Below are 13,884 nucleotides of genomic sequence, written 5' to 3'. Positions count from 1 at the left end.
CTGACAAGTTTCTTTCTTCATCCCATCCCTACCATTGAAGAACAGGTTATTTACACATCACCTCTTACAACCAACTAAGTTTGAGAACACACATCTCAACCCCCAAAGCAAACTAAACAGTACTAACCTATGTGTCTCCCAAAGTAGCACTTCCTCCATCTTGTCTGTCTAATTCGTATACAGACCGTAACACAAACCATACAACACATTTCCACCTGTCTCACTGTAAGATATCTAACTCAGTACTTACATGTGTAGCACACCCACTACTACACTCCTTAGTATTACCTACTTATACCCTAATTTAGATACTTCCCAGCAGCCAGTAAACAAGTATCTTCCCCCTTGAGGAAACACTATTTGTAACCACCATACCTATTTACAGGAGTAGGAGAACCCAAAACGAAAAGTCGCCACAGTTCCTATTTGCACATGACCATCATGGCGCAGCGCAGACGAGAGAGTTCAGCTGCGATGGAAAAGGAACTGTGAATGATGTGGGTGCCAATGGGCACTTCGCATATAATAATTTAATACTTTGTTTTAAGTATCTGCTGCATCTCGTGGATGTCGCGTGCCATTGGCACGGACGTTTCGGGCTGGTTTGGAATTTGGCTAGGTACTGTACGATGTGGTTGGTTGGATTCGTTTCTTTGAGGTATTTTATCCGTGGGGCTACTAATGCGTTCGCTGGTTCATCCTTTTCTTGTTGGAGATGTGGATGTGATCCGGTATGGTGTACATGGTGCATAAGTTCGGGAGGTGGAGAGTTGGTTTATTTACTAGTAGCTGACTTTGCCCCCGGCATGCATATTGATTACTTTACAGTTCGTCTTTGATACTACGTATGATATTTGTAGCCGTGTGATTAGAGTTGATGGTGTAGATGTAATAGTGGGTATCTTGGGCATAGAAACATGAACACGCCGGTGCAACATAATAGCAACCACTCCTTCTTTTTCCAGGTCAGGCCTGGAATGGGAGAGGGAAATCATTTATCGACATCCATCGGATCGCCCGCGGTAGCCGCAACGGGTGTGGGTGTGGGTGTTGATGCGGACGCGGGTGCGGCTGCAGCTGAAGGGCCGGATGTAGATGGAGCAGGTGCCTCCGCGGCGGAAGTCTTTGCTTCGTTCTCTTTCTCTTTTTCTGTCTTGTCACTATTAGTGGTGGTGGCCTCGTTGCTAGCGGCTTTGTCGTTCTTTCCGCTCTCCTTAGTTTCCTCTTTTGCTTCGGGACCGCCGAGGAACCGCGCTGGTACTCCTCGCGCAGCGACTCCAACAGGTCCAACGTAGCATCCCAGCATCGGGCTCCAACTGTACTTTTGTGCCACCGTGTGTCGAATCTCATTGTACGCATGTGAGTTTGCGAAGGGCAGTGAAGTTTCGGGATCCCGATAGCGCGAGGGTAGTGATGTAATAACGCAGAGGGATGAAGAGATTTCTGTTTTGCGGTGTTAGCATGTCCAATGTGTTCGTGCATGCAGTGGGGGAATAGGTGCATTGCATACTGGTTAGCCTAGGAGGTTTTTTGGCGTTGAAGTAGATACTAAACTCGCGGCTTTGGGCGGTCTTGTCATCAAAGTTCTCCAATACCGTAAGGGTTCGTCCTGTTTGCTCGACAACCTGAGGTACCTCTGGAACTTGCGGTTGTGGGGTTTCCCCATTCGCAACAGCTGGCTGGTCCGTATGCACCTCCGGAGCCTCCTGGCCCGGTTGTGCTGGATTGGGCGTCTCCTTCTGCGGGTTAGTCTGCGAAGGGGCGGCAATTGCATCTGGTACTGTGGTAGGGGATAGCTCCTGCTGCACCGTGGCAGGTTCAGACACAGGTTCAGCGGCTGTGGTTGGTTCAGGAGCTGTTTCCTTCGATGCATCATCGGACTTTGCGGCCGCAGTTGGTGGATCTTGGTCAGGCTGCTTTTCGGAGTCTAACGTAGGCTTCTCGCCAGACTCCTGCGACGTAGGCTGTTGAGCTTCGGCTGCGTGTACAGCGTCATCTTTTTGTTGTACATCTGGCTTATCATCTGACTTGCTCTCCTCCGGAGCTGCATCTGGAGCCTTGGTCTCGGTGGCTTCCTCTTTCTTTTCATCTTCAATTTTTGATGAACCAGAGTCTGGTGCTGCTTCTGTAGCCGACTCGTCGTTAACTGCATCTGTGGCAGGCTGCACAGGATCAGCAGCAGCAGCAGCCGGAGTAGGGGCAGCAGCAGTAGCCTCTGTGTTCAAATGAGAGGGGGTGGATTCCTCCATTGGTGTATCGGTGGGTTCCTCCATTCGCGTATCGGTGGGTGCTTCCTTTGGCGTAGCAGTGGGTGCCTCCACTGGTGTATCAGCGGGTTTCTCTTGGAATATTGCGCCATTGGTCTGGGTGGGCTCAGACTTTGTTTGCTGCTGTTCAAGGTCTTGGTTCGGCTTTGCAGGTTCTGCATCGCCGGGTGTTTGTGGTAGCGTAGAGCCCTCATTCTGGGTGGGAGGAGGGGCTGTTTGCGACGTGGCAGAACCAGCAACAGTGGGATCCTCGGTCGGTTTTTGCTCTGTCACATTTTTATTTTCTTTGTCCGTCTTTTTGCTTTTCTTGCGTGTAGTGTCCTCCTTCTCAGGTTTTGCCGTAACGTCAACTTTGCCAATGCGCGTTAAGCGACCATTAACCCAGGTTGCTATGCCACTCCAGTACGACATGACTGGGCCTTCAAGGCGGCGGTTCTGAAGGGCTTCAATTTTCGCACGTCTTTCTTCAGCCTTCCTTTTTTCCATTTCCTCCCATCGATTTAGACTCTTGCTGTTATGCCTCTCCACCCTTTCTGCTTCTGCAAGACGCTCGGCTTGCGTCATCTCCTTCGGTTTGAACTGGGCCTTCCTTTTAGCTGCTTCCTCCATGGTGGCGATGAGACGGATGCGCTTTTCTTCGCTGTCCTTCAGGCGTGCATGCGTAAGTTCCTTGTTCTGCATAGTCTGGCGACGAGAGGATGATCGCGTGGGCCCTTCCTCCGGCGTAGGGATCCATGAGATACGTTCCGACTTCTTTTTGGGGCGAGGAGCAGGCACTGTAGACACAGCAGTAGGATCGATTTTAACCTTCTTGCTGGCTATCTTGAATCGAAGGTCTTCTCGAGCTCTCTTTTTCTTCTTCTCTTGTCGCTCCTCCTTCTGTATCTGTTGCTCCCCCTCCATGTCGTCAGCTCGAGACTCGGGTCCTTGATCATCCTCATCATCCGAGGAAGACTCAAAGCGCATATCATCCTCTTCGCCCCCTTCTTCCTCCACATCCATCGCAAACTCGTTGTCATCCTCCACTTCCTCGAACAAGAGCGCAAGGTCATCGTCTGCGGCGGCGTCCAGGAGGGCTGACATATGAAGGCCGGCTGTGCTTCGCTTCGCACGCCCCTGAATGAGGGACTCAACCGGCGCCTCCTCCACTGAGGAGGGGCTTTCATGATCATCTGCCATTTTTCGTGAGGACAGTTGTTGATTCAAAGTCGGCAAGTAAGGAACATTAATCGTTTAGCGGAAGCCGACCGTAAAATCACGATAAAACGCGAGTCCGGTCGGGCGCGTATGAGATCGGCCAAGCGTGATACTTTGTGGTAAAATTGTTCATTTATTTCATTTTAAAGAAAGGACATAGGACAGTTAATCCACAAATTCCACTAATGTGTGGAGAGCAAAAGGGAGCAAAAAGGGAGTTGAGCCCAAATTATTGGAGACTTAATTGTTGCACCGGAGCTCTGGCAAGGCGGTGCCGGAAATCATTACAGATACAGCGGAGGGCAGTGGCGGGTGGTAAATAGATGCCTCAGGTGTATATATGGGGTCACGTGATTCATATACTCTGGATGAATGGAAATCAGAACCCGGATGTCACCTCAATAATTGAGATGGAATAATCCTAATTCACGTAGCAGGAAATTTTGTATGGGCGTAGAAATCCAACCTACCTGTTACGATATAGCATGAGGGGCATCCCGACTCTTCCGGGCAGGGACCGCAAGCATCCAGCCCGACCCGAGAATACTCAGGGTCAGGTACCGCGTTGCACAAGTTCCTGTAAGTCACAGTAGCTGCAGGAATATTGGCTTGAAATAAGAAAAGTGAAAACCATATCCATAGTAGCCTGTAGCCTGGCCCCCGCATAACTAACTGTCTTACCGCCATGGTTGATTAGCTTGCTGTATGTCATGACGGATCCTCAAGGGATGTGGCAGGGTTTACTTAGGAAGTACTCCGTCGTACAGACTACAGGCAGCGTTCCTGCATAAGAGTTCCGCCGATGACTTCACATCTTGAATGATTCCACTTGAAATATCCATCCCTTCACAACAGAATGTCTTCATCCCTTGCGTTATGGATTTCATTGAACCCACGAGAGGGATTTGACATGTTTGCTCCAGGTTTAGTATCTACTGCAGTACTCCGTAGTACCCGATATATATTCCGTAATCATGACAGATGAGTGGGGCTCCGTTAAGTTCGAGTATAAGTAAAGCTGACAGTAAATCTCTTGGGAAAGAAACCGGCAAAGGAGTATTCGATCGAACAGCTTTTCCAGCTATGCGCCGATCCATTTAACATCATGAAAAGGCAGGTCATCCGACAGACATACTTACTCATTGCCACAATCGAGGGGGGAAAGAAGAGAGGTGATCAATGTCAAAACACATGACGGACGGTGGAATGCGGGGTCTTAGGACGTTTCAGAGTGCCAATCACCTAGAACTGGGTCGCATCCCTCCCCCGTTTCAGCTTCGACAAGGATGTCGAAAAGGCCATTGGTACGCTTTTCATTGCCGTATGCGTGAAGGTTTGATCCGGATTGGGTGTAGACAAGAGGTGCCGCAATAATATATATGGATTCACCTTGGTTTCAAAATTGTAGTCTACCTTATCGCTCTGCACTATGACCTTACTAGTCCCGAATAAACTGTCATCCACAGTGATTTACAAAGTGAAACTGAATTATTGAACATTTCAGAACCAAAAAAGTTGTCTTGTAAGGCTGTCTGTCATTAACTGTTGATGCTATCCAAAAGCATCGACTCCACCCGGGCCTGATCTCTTTCCCCTTTTAGAATTGTACACCCATTTAGTGAGCGAAATTAGGTGGGAACACGACTCAGTATTCGGTGAGAGCAAGACCATAAGATATTATTATTACTGAGCAATATTTACATCTACGTGATCTATAAGACGAAATATTGAACGATGTAGTAAGCACTATGGAAGTATACCGACAATTATCAATTATCGCTGACAAGAGACTATTGCGAAGAGAGCCGATCATGGAATTGTGGAAGGCTGAGGGTGGAAAATGCGCTATTTAGGAGCTTCTCGAAAATCGGAATTAGGAGGGGGATCGATCGATGAACCGAACGAACAGGCCTGACCCTCTCTGATTCCCCCGGGGGTTCGAGCAGAAGCAGCAGGAAATAATGGTTGATCGCCAGCTGGGCAGTGGGCACGAGCACACCAAGGGATGAAGATGGGGATGAAGGATGAACAGGGAAGGATCCTTCACCAATATAAGAAAAGACCATCAGAGTCAGAAAATTAAGACAATTTTTTATTTTTTTTTATTTTCATGCACTTCACAGGCACACTTCTCGAGTAATAAAAAAAAATAAGTAGGGAATGGGTGAACCCGACCGGCCAACCAGACGAGTGGATATGACATGCCCCCCCGGGATCCGGCAAACCTGAGCTCCCCAACTGAGTAAACTAACCGCCTTCCTCCTTCTCTCTACTCGAAGTCTCTTTTCCACCTTTTACCTTTTCCCTCCGCGCCGGTGCAGCAGCTCTACTCTCTTCCTTCTTCACCAAACATCCACCGCCATCTATTCTTCCTTCTTACGCTTCCTCCTTTCATGCACCCCTTTCCTGTCTTACTCTCCCATTTTACCTCCCCTTCCCTTTTTCCCTCCCCAATCTCTTCTCTTTTGAGTAATCCTTCAATTCAGTATCCCTTTTAGTATCGTCCCATCGTCGGTCTTTTCCATTCTTGTATCTTTTTCTGGCTTCTGCCCGAAGCCGCGCAATTTATTCCAGCCACCCTAAAAGAGTCCAGCGACCCTTTTCGGCTTCCCTTCCACCCACCACCACCCCCGTACATCAACGACCTCCGCGTTCCTTTCTTTCGCTCTTCCCACCCCCTCGCTCGACATTTTTCCCATTCAATCTCCTCGTGTCCTTGCGGTCATTTCGAGCGGGTCCTTGCGGGTTAGCGATATTTTTGAACACTCGGGACCTAATCACTGCGGTGGATCGTGGCAATCGAATCTGGCCACTAGTCCAAAGATTATCTTTACTACCCACGGTGACAAAGCTGACTGGGCCTTACGCTTAACGGACAACTATTGACAACTACTTCATCGATCTCGCTGTCTCTCCTATTTCCTGAGCATCCGTGCTTGTTCAAGCTTACGTATTCTTTCGGACCCAGTCCTCCGTCAACCCCGCCACGAGCACATCCACACACCGGCTGGACGCACAGAACGCTGGCTTCCTCGAGCGTCGAACTTTACGTTCATTGATCAATCGTTTCAGCCTTGATTGCTCCGGTGCTCCCCATTGGCATCGGCTCTCAATTATCGCCGTTTGGTTCTCAACACACTGAACTGACACATGACCCTCGCGAGACAATCCTCTGATTGAGCAGCATCTTTACCAATCCGACAACTGCATATCATTACTTGTATTCATACACAAGGTGTCCGGTGTCCGCCTTCGTTTGAGGTGGAGGGAAATAATTCATAATGCTCCCTGTTTCACGACCGGATGGTCATATGAACCTCAATTACATTCCGACCACTCAACCAATGTCGGGAACTAGCACAGGGCGTAGCTCTCCCAGTGATCTCTCTGGATCTGCTGCCATCAAGTCGCCGTTCGGCCCGTCGAATGGTCTGAATGGAGCCGCAGGCGCAATTGGCAGCGCGAGGCTAGGGGCTGGATCCCCTTCTCATGAACTTGGGGCTCGCTTGTACTCTAAACGGTAAGCACCCTAGTTATCTCGATGCGCTTATTTCGTTTCTCGCAGACTAATGCCTGTTTTTTTTTCCCCCCCTACATTAGAGCGCGAGAGATCCAGGCAGAGGAAGGCGTTTCGCCCAGTATCTGGGGCCCGCCGACTAGCGGTCATTCCACCCCTCTTCGCGAGAACATCCCGGAGTCCCCAAGCCAAGAAGGATTCCCAGATCTGGTGCCTACCTCCAGCGGCTCGATCAATAGCCCTGGCCGGAGAGCAAGAGCTGGGACTGTTCCTTCCAGATTTTCGCCCGTCGGTGCATTGAATGAGGTGAATCTTCAACAACCATATATGCCTCAGACCTCCCGCCCTACGCCGTCAACTAGCCCTTTCCGCCCATCCGGCGTTTCCGGTATCGACACAGGCGCAAAGACCGCAACTGCCCCTGGTGGGAGCAGCGCGGGATCTCTTTCGCGTCTCCGAGCAGGCTCTATGCCCCAGAGAGCAAACTTTTTGGGTTCTTCTGGTCCATTCGGACCGTCCTTGTTCTCTACTAGCTGGGCAACCGGACGTGAGCGCGCGACAACACTGACAAGCATTCGCTCTTCTGAAGGACCTGCCTCTCCCAGCCAGTCGTCATTCTCAAGGGACGGGCTTGCGGATACCGATGTGAAAACGCTAGACTACTTGGGCTTGGCGGAGACACCGCAACAGGCACGAGCTACGCTTGTGCGGCCTGATGTTAATATGCTCCTTCAACAGCAGCAGCAACAGCAGCAGCAGCAACAACAGTCTTCTTTGCCCCCTTTGCTGGCGGAACTGGCCATGATGAAGAATAACAGCCGTATCCGATCGTATTCGGTGAACGCGAAAGAGAAGTATGCTGATGACGAGGACCTGGAGTATGAGAGCCGCTACTCGCAACTTCCCTCTGGCACCGTTACTCCTTCTGCGGCTGCAACAGCAGCCCAGTTGGCCGCAACCCAGGCTCAGATTCATCAGCACAACCTTGCTGTACAGGCATTCGCCAACCACGCATCTGCCAGCCGACCTCGTGCCAGGACGGCTGGAATTTTGGAGGCCCCTCCCCAGCGCTCGTCAATCCGCAATTACCTCGCTACTCCTTCGCGTCTCGAGAACAGCTTTAGCGCCGCTGACCTCAACATCGCGGAAGGCGGAGAATACGATGAGCTGTCGGAAGCTGTTCAGCTCATGCATCTTGGTGGAAGTGGTGCGCCTAACGTGGGGATGCGGCAAACGGGAGACTTGGCAGACGAGAACAATCAGGATGGCCCTACTCGTGCTCTCTGGATTGGCAGCATTCCTGTCTCCACCACGGTCACGTCTTTGGAGGCGATCTTCAGCCTGTACGGCAAAATCGAGTCTACTCGCGTTCTGACCCACAAGAACTGTGGCTTTGTCAACTATGAGCGCATTGAGAGTGCCATTCAGGCCAAGTCACTTCTCAACGGAAAGGAGATCTTCCCCGGCGCTGGCCCTGTCCGGATCGGATATGCTAAAGTACCTGGCACCTCTGCTTCTGGCACGCCCGGTGTCAATGGAGCTCAGTCTTCTCCGACTCCTGATCCAAGCATGAACGGACCTGATGGTATTGTGAGACCGGAGAGCGGCACCAGCATTCCGCATATACCTTCTCTTCCCGAGCTGCAGCCGGAAATGGCACAAATCGTCACCGAGTTCGGGGCCACGGAAGACGATGCTCACAATATTAGCGCTAGCATCCATCGCGCAATTGCCTTTGATGCATTTGAAGATGAGATCCCCCCGATCGCCGAGCCCAGCCAAACTAGGATGTTCGACGCACCGCGGCTCCGTGATATCCGCAAGAGGATCGATAATGGAGCTTGCTCAGTCCAGGAGATTGAGGAAACCGCCGTTGCGATGCTGCCGGAAATCGCAGAGCTCGCGTCGGATTATCTCGGAAACACTGTCGTCCAGAAGCTCTTCGAGTTCTGCTCGGAATCCACCAAGGAGCAGATGCTCGGACCCATTGCGCCTCACCTTGCTGAAATTGGTGTCCACAAGAACGGAACCTGGGCCGCACAGAAGATCATTGATGTGGCCAAGACTCCGAACCAGATGCAGATGATTGTTGATGCTCTGAGGCCATACACCGTTCCGTTATTCCTTGACCAGTACGGCAACTATGTTCTCCAGTGCTGCCTGCGTTTTGGCGCACCATTCAATGATTTCATCTTCGAGACGATGCTCAGTCGGATGTGGGAGATCGCCCAGGGCCGCTTCGGTGCTCGGGCCATGCGAGCATGCCTTGAAAGCCACCACGCCTCGAAGGACCAGCAACGCATGCTTGCCTCGGCCATTGCTCTCCACAGCGTACAGCTTGCGACGAATGCCAACGGGGCTCTGTTGCTGACATGGTTCTTGGATACCTGCACTTTCCCCCGCCGTCGCACCGTGCTTGCACCACGCCTGGTCCCTCATCTCGTGCACCTGTGCACCCACAAGGTCGCCTACCTGACTGTCTTGAAGGTGATTAACCAGCGCAACGAGCCAGATGCCCGTGAGATAGTGTTGAAGGCTCTCTTTTTCAGCCCGGGCGACGAGGTACTGGAGAAGATCTTGAGCGACCAGACATCGGGCGCGACACTGATCTTTAAGGTTCTTACCACACCTTTCTTTGATGAGTCTATGCGCGCCGAAGTGGTGAAGAACGTCTCCAAGGTTCTCACTAAGCTGAAGGCAACTCCCAGTCAAGGCTACAAGCGTTTGATGGACGAAGTTGGCTTGTCATCTCGGGGAGGTGCTCGCGACAATCATCATGGACGTGATCATGTTTCCAACTCGGACAAGCAACAGCATCGCCCAACCTCCCGGCAGGCGGCGTCAAACTACGGCTCCCAGCAGTCAATGGAACGTCAATATGGTGCGCAGTTTCCTACCATGCTAGGCCCAGGTCTGGATGCGACCAGGCCCGTTGCCTCCGAGCAGCAGCCCAACCCCGCTCCTTTTGATCCATACAGTATCAATGGAATGAACAGCATTGGTTCTGCTGGTGGTCTCAATCCTCTTAACGGGGTTGGTGGAGTTGGTGTTAATGGTACCGGCTTCGGCCAGGAGCCCTTGGCGCCTCTGACCCAGCAACAACTGCAGTATCAGGCCTACCTAGCTGCACAGTCCCGGGGCCTCTCTCCCTCGGGACTATACCCAAGCCTCGGAAATTCCAGCTTTGGATACCCGGCTGGAGCACCTTCGGCTGACAGTCTTCGGGCTCTGCAGACCCCGGGAGTGCCCTTGGCTGGCGGTCCTGGCCAGATGAACTCCAACCCTATGATGAACCAACCGACTTTTGCCCCCCAGCAATTCAGCCCTGTTACGAACTCCGCTCAGATGTATCAGTATCCTACTCAGTTCTATTCCCAAGCGCAGCCAGCTCAGACACAGTCTGCGGGTGGACGACGTGGCCGTGTGAGTCATCTCCAGCATATGTGAGAGCCTACGGCTTGCCCGGGCGACCGACGCTAATGCGGATTGATCTCCAGCATTGAGGCTTTTTTATAACTCTTTAATTCGCCATTGACTTCAACCTGATGTATAAAGTTTTGCCCTTACCCTTTTTTTCGATTTCCGGGATACAGAGAGTAGTATGGCTATAACGAAATGACCCTTGTCACACCTAGACCGACGCTGGATCGTCTTGGAAACGGAGGAAGGAGGAACGAGATGAGAAAAAAGTGTTGTGAATTTATGTCCATTTGAGAGCATAGTGGTGTTGCCTTTGTCATGTCAATAAGCATTTAAGTGATTTCTGCCCCTTGTGGCTTAGTTATATGTTTTTCTTTGTTATTATTCTGTTGGTTATGAGAACAGATGGTATTGTTTATTCTTATTATTCGGTTACTCAAGGAGTGGATGGTCTAGCCAAGCGGATGCAACCGATGGCCTGCGTTTGCATGATGATGAGTCTGGCTGTATTAGCCACTGAGCTGTGCTCCACTGGTTGTGGCTGGAATCACACATTACAAGCTTACAGCGAGAGACTAGTTACAGGGGTAATCAATGTTTAAGCCATGGGTATATTGCAATAATCGTTGTAGCTATCGATAGAAAGCCGCCAGTGTCCCTAGCATACAGACCAATACCACAAACACTAAAACTCACCTTCCATCAATTTCATTTTCCCTCTCCCAACCTTCGAACCGTCACAATGCCACCCTAAGTCAGAACACACATTATTCCAAGTAATCCCTCGGTCTGACCCGGTCTGACCATGGCCATTAAGTCTCCAATAATTCATGAAAACCCCAGTGCCACCGCCTTTGTGATCGATATTCCCAGCTCCATCGCGCAGGCACAAGCGCTTCCAGGACAGACGCCGCCGGCATCACAACCCCATCCAGCCTCTTCTACCCGAGGATCCTACCATGGAGAAAGGGTTCTTTTATCTTCCGCCCCCTTGAGAGAACCTTATCCAACCTTGACAGAGCCCAAGACCGAGGCCGCGCGGGCAAGGGTTCTAGAGAGAATCCCGCTTGCCGAGAGGCAATATCACTCCGAGATCATCGAGCCGCTGGTGGTTGAGAAGCTCGCGGAGCTCAAAGGAGCACCTGAAAATAAATTCGAGTGGTGTTTGCCTCGCAGTCTCATAAACAACGATGCGCCAGGCAGTCCAGAAGATCCAGCTCAGGTTGAAGAGATCCAATTAATGGGGAAGAAGAGGAAACGGCAACGCAGCACTACTACCACATGTTCATGTTCATGTCTAAATCCAGAGTCTGGCTCTATCTACTCAAACACTCTCACTACTCGCAACGACCCTCCATTAATTCTATCACCTGGAGAAAACACCTTCGCATCCATCTCAGAGCTTTCCAACAACCTGGTCAAAAACACCTCCATCGAGCCAGCTACGATGAAGATACGCTGTCAACCAACATCAACAACAGAAGCATCAGATAATGACAGCACAAACTACTACTACCACTCCTTCCACATCCCCCCATCATCCTACTTCCTCCGCTGCACCATCCCCATCTCTGAACCTATCCACAATTCATCAAACCCATTACTCCCGGATCTACCACACGACCAGAAATTCAATCTAATCCTCCTCGACCCACCATGGACGAACCGCTCCGTGCGGCGCAGTGGGCATTATCAAACGCAGTTCTATAAAGGATGGGATCTGCTCACGGAACGTATATGTGGTGTCTTACGGGGGTATCTACAGTATGATGCCTTCGACAACAGAGAAGACGGCACTAGTGCAGTTGCTAAGGGCCCCGTAGCAGCCATTTGGATCACTAATTCCGCGAAGGCGCGGAAAACAGCCTATGAGGCTATTCGGGGTGCTGGGCTTGAGGTCTGTGAGGAGTGGGTTTGGTGCAAGGTTACGATGGATGGGAGGCCGATTGTGGATGTGGGTGGGTTGTGGAGGAAGCCGTATGAGGTTCTTGTTATTGGTAGAGTGCAGAGTGCTTGTGGGGATGGGCATGGGGATGGGGGTATTGTGAGAAGGGTTATTGCTGCTGTTCCGGATGTGCATTCTCGGAAGCCGAATTTGAAGGAGCTGTTTGAGAGGATGTTCTTTAACTCTGGTGAGGCAGGGGGTTGTGTGCCGTATGCTGCTTTGGAGGTCTTTGCACGCAATCTGACTGCTGGGTGGTGGGCTTGTGGGGATGATGTTCTGAAGTTCAATTCTGAGGAATGGTGGGTTGATTGATTGATAGGGAAGAAGATAAAGACATGTGAATGTGAGCTTGATATACTCATACAACAACCATCCCCAATATCAACTACCATACGGTAACTGGGTATACAACAACCACATACATCCACCTCAATCAAAAACCTCCCCCAAACTAACCAGACTAAACCTCAAATCCCCCTCTCCACTCCCACTCCCCTTCTCCACCTCCAAAAACCTCCTAACCCCCAACTGCAACGCCCTCTCACTCAACGCATCCTCCTCCTCCCCAAGCACCCCCCTAACCAACGGTCCCTTCCTCCGCCCATCCAACTCCCAAAGCGTGCCATCCTCCCCCTTCACAAACGCCACGAAATGCAAATCCACCGAGTCCTCCGCCGCCGGCGCATCCGTATCCCCCAGTTTCGCCGCATCCGCATGCGCACTCTCCAACGCCTTACTCTCATACAGCAGATCCGCGCGCTGGATCGGCCCCAACCCCTCCGCTTCCTTCAGCAGGCTATCTAGGTCCGAGCCGGGGGTGATGTGCTTCCGCGGCGTGCCGTTCGATACGGCGTGCAGGAGCCCGATGAGTCCGCACGCGTTGCGGATCGTTTGCTTGAACCACATTACGGGTTCGTTGGCCCCGGAGCCCGTGTATTCGGGGAGAGGCGCGTCTTCGCTACGTCGGGTTGCTTCGTAGGCTGCGGAGACGGGGAAGACGAGGAGGAGGGCGTAGGACGGGCGGGGGATGAAGGCGAGGAGGTCTGGGCTGTCGATTGACCAGACGTCTGTGAAGCCTAGGGTGGGGGAGAGGCCAAGTTGGCGGACGAGGTGGGTCATTACTTCGGGGTTGTTTTCTGGGTATATTGGGTTAGCTGGGTTGGGTGTGGGTGTGGTGGTTGAGGGGGAGGGGAGGTACCGAGGGGCACGAAGGCCTTGTTGGTTTGGGGGGCATCGGCTGTGTCGGTCATTTTGAGGATGTGTGGATTGTGTGTAGTGGTGAGGTTTGTTGTTGAGAAGAGGAAATGTTGACTGTGTGAGGGGTGAGAGAAATGTAGGAAAGTTTGCGATGGATGGCGGCGCCGTGAGGGGTTGACGTCGTTGGTGGTGTTGCGGGGTCGATCGAGGGAAAGTTAGTGCCGCTCCGATATAGTAAGTAGTTCATAGATTAGATCTACGTCAACAATGGAAGTATGGGTTTGCTTACAGCGCTACCTATGTATATGCTTGGTTTTATGGAGTTTACAATGGGAGTAATT

At 51.5% G+C, this 13,884-nt stretch overlaps 5 protein-coding genes across 5 annotated transcripts; 2 read left to right on the top strand and 3 right to left on the bottom strand.

Annotated features, from left to right (window-relative positions):
• Nucleotides 1–888: 888 nt before the first annotated feature.
• On the bottom strand, nt 889–3,699 carry BO87DRAFT_368939 (putative signal transducer). The gene is made up of 2 exons (XM_025621955.1): nt 1,511–3,699; nt 889–1,443 (listed from the first exon to the last, which is right to left on the bottom strand). The coding sequence occupies exons 1-2, from the start codon at nt 3,444–3,446 to the stop codon at nt 992–994; spliced, it is 2,388 nt and encodes a 795-aa protein (XP_025474977.1). The 5' UTR covers nt 3,447–3,699; the 3' UTR covers nt 889–991.
• Nucleotides 3,700–5,711: 2,012 nt separating this feature from the next.
• On the bottom strand, nt 5,712–6,744 carry BO87DRAFT_401276 (uncharacterized protein; the record flags this gene model as incomplete). Its single annotated transcript, XM_025625593.1, has 5 exons — nt 5,712–5,797; nt 6,140–6,229; nt 6,321–6,370; nt 6,415–6,471; nt 6,695–6,744. 5 exons carry the CDS (start codon nt 6,742–6,744, stop codon nt 5,712–5,714), a joined length of 333 nt encoding a protein of 110 aa, XP_025474976.1.
• BO87DRAFT_180265 (putative RNA binding protein Jsn1) lies at nt 6,355–10,597 on the top strand. The gene is made up of 2 exons (XM_025618399.1): nt 6,355–6,984; nt 7,065–10,597. The coding sequence occupies exons 1-2, from the start codon at nt 6,746–6,748 to the stop codon at nt 10,426–10,428; spliced, it is 3,603 nt and encodes a 1,200-aa protein (XP_025474975.1). The 5' UTR covers nt 6,355–6,745; the 3' UTR covers nt 10,429–10,597.
• A 492-nt stretch (nt 10,598–11,089) lies between these two features.
• Nucleotides 11,090–12,689, top strand: BO87DRAFT_368934 (MT-A70 family). The gene has a single exon (XM_025621954.1). The coding sequence runs from the start codon at nt 11,207–11,209 to the stop codon at nt 12,656–12,658; it is 1,452 nt and encodes a 483-aa protein (XP_025474974.1). The 5' UTR covers nt 11,090–11,206; the 3' UTR covers nt 12,659–12,689.
• Nucleotides 12,690–12,775: 86 nt separating this feature from the next.
• Nucleotides 12,776–13,709, bottom strand: BO87DRAFT_410488 (ubiquitin carboxyl-terminal hydrolase; the record flags this gene model as incomplete). The annotated part of the gene is made up of 2 exons (XM_025626334.1): nt 13,545–13,709; nt 12,776–13,482 (listed from the first exon to the last, which is right to left on the bottom strand). Exons 1-2 carry the CDS (start codon nt 13,594–13,596, stop codon nt 12,776–12,778), a joined length of 759 nt encoding a protein of 252 aa, XP_025474973.1. The 5' UTR covers nt 13,597–13,709.
• Nucleotides 13,710–13,884: the final 175 nt, after the last annotated feature.

Source organism: Aspergillus neoniger (genome assembly GCF_003184625.1).
Source record: "Aspergillus neoniger CBS 115656 unplaced genomic scaffold BO87scaffold_48, whole genome shotgun sequence".
In the NCBI taxonomy this organism is placed as follows: Eukaryota; Fungi; Ascomycota; class Eurotiomycetes; order Eurotiales; family Aspergillaceae; genus Aspergillus; species Aspergillus neoniger.
The sequence above is the reverse complement of the archived record's forward strand: the minus strand, read 5'-3'. Positions and strand labels throughout refer to the sequence as shown.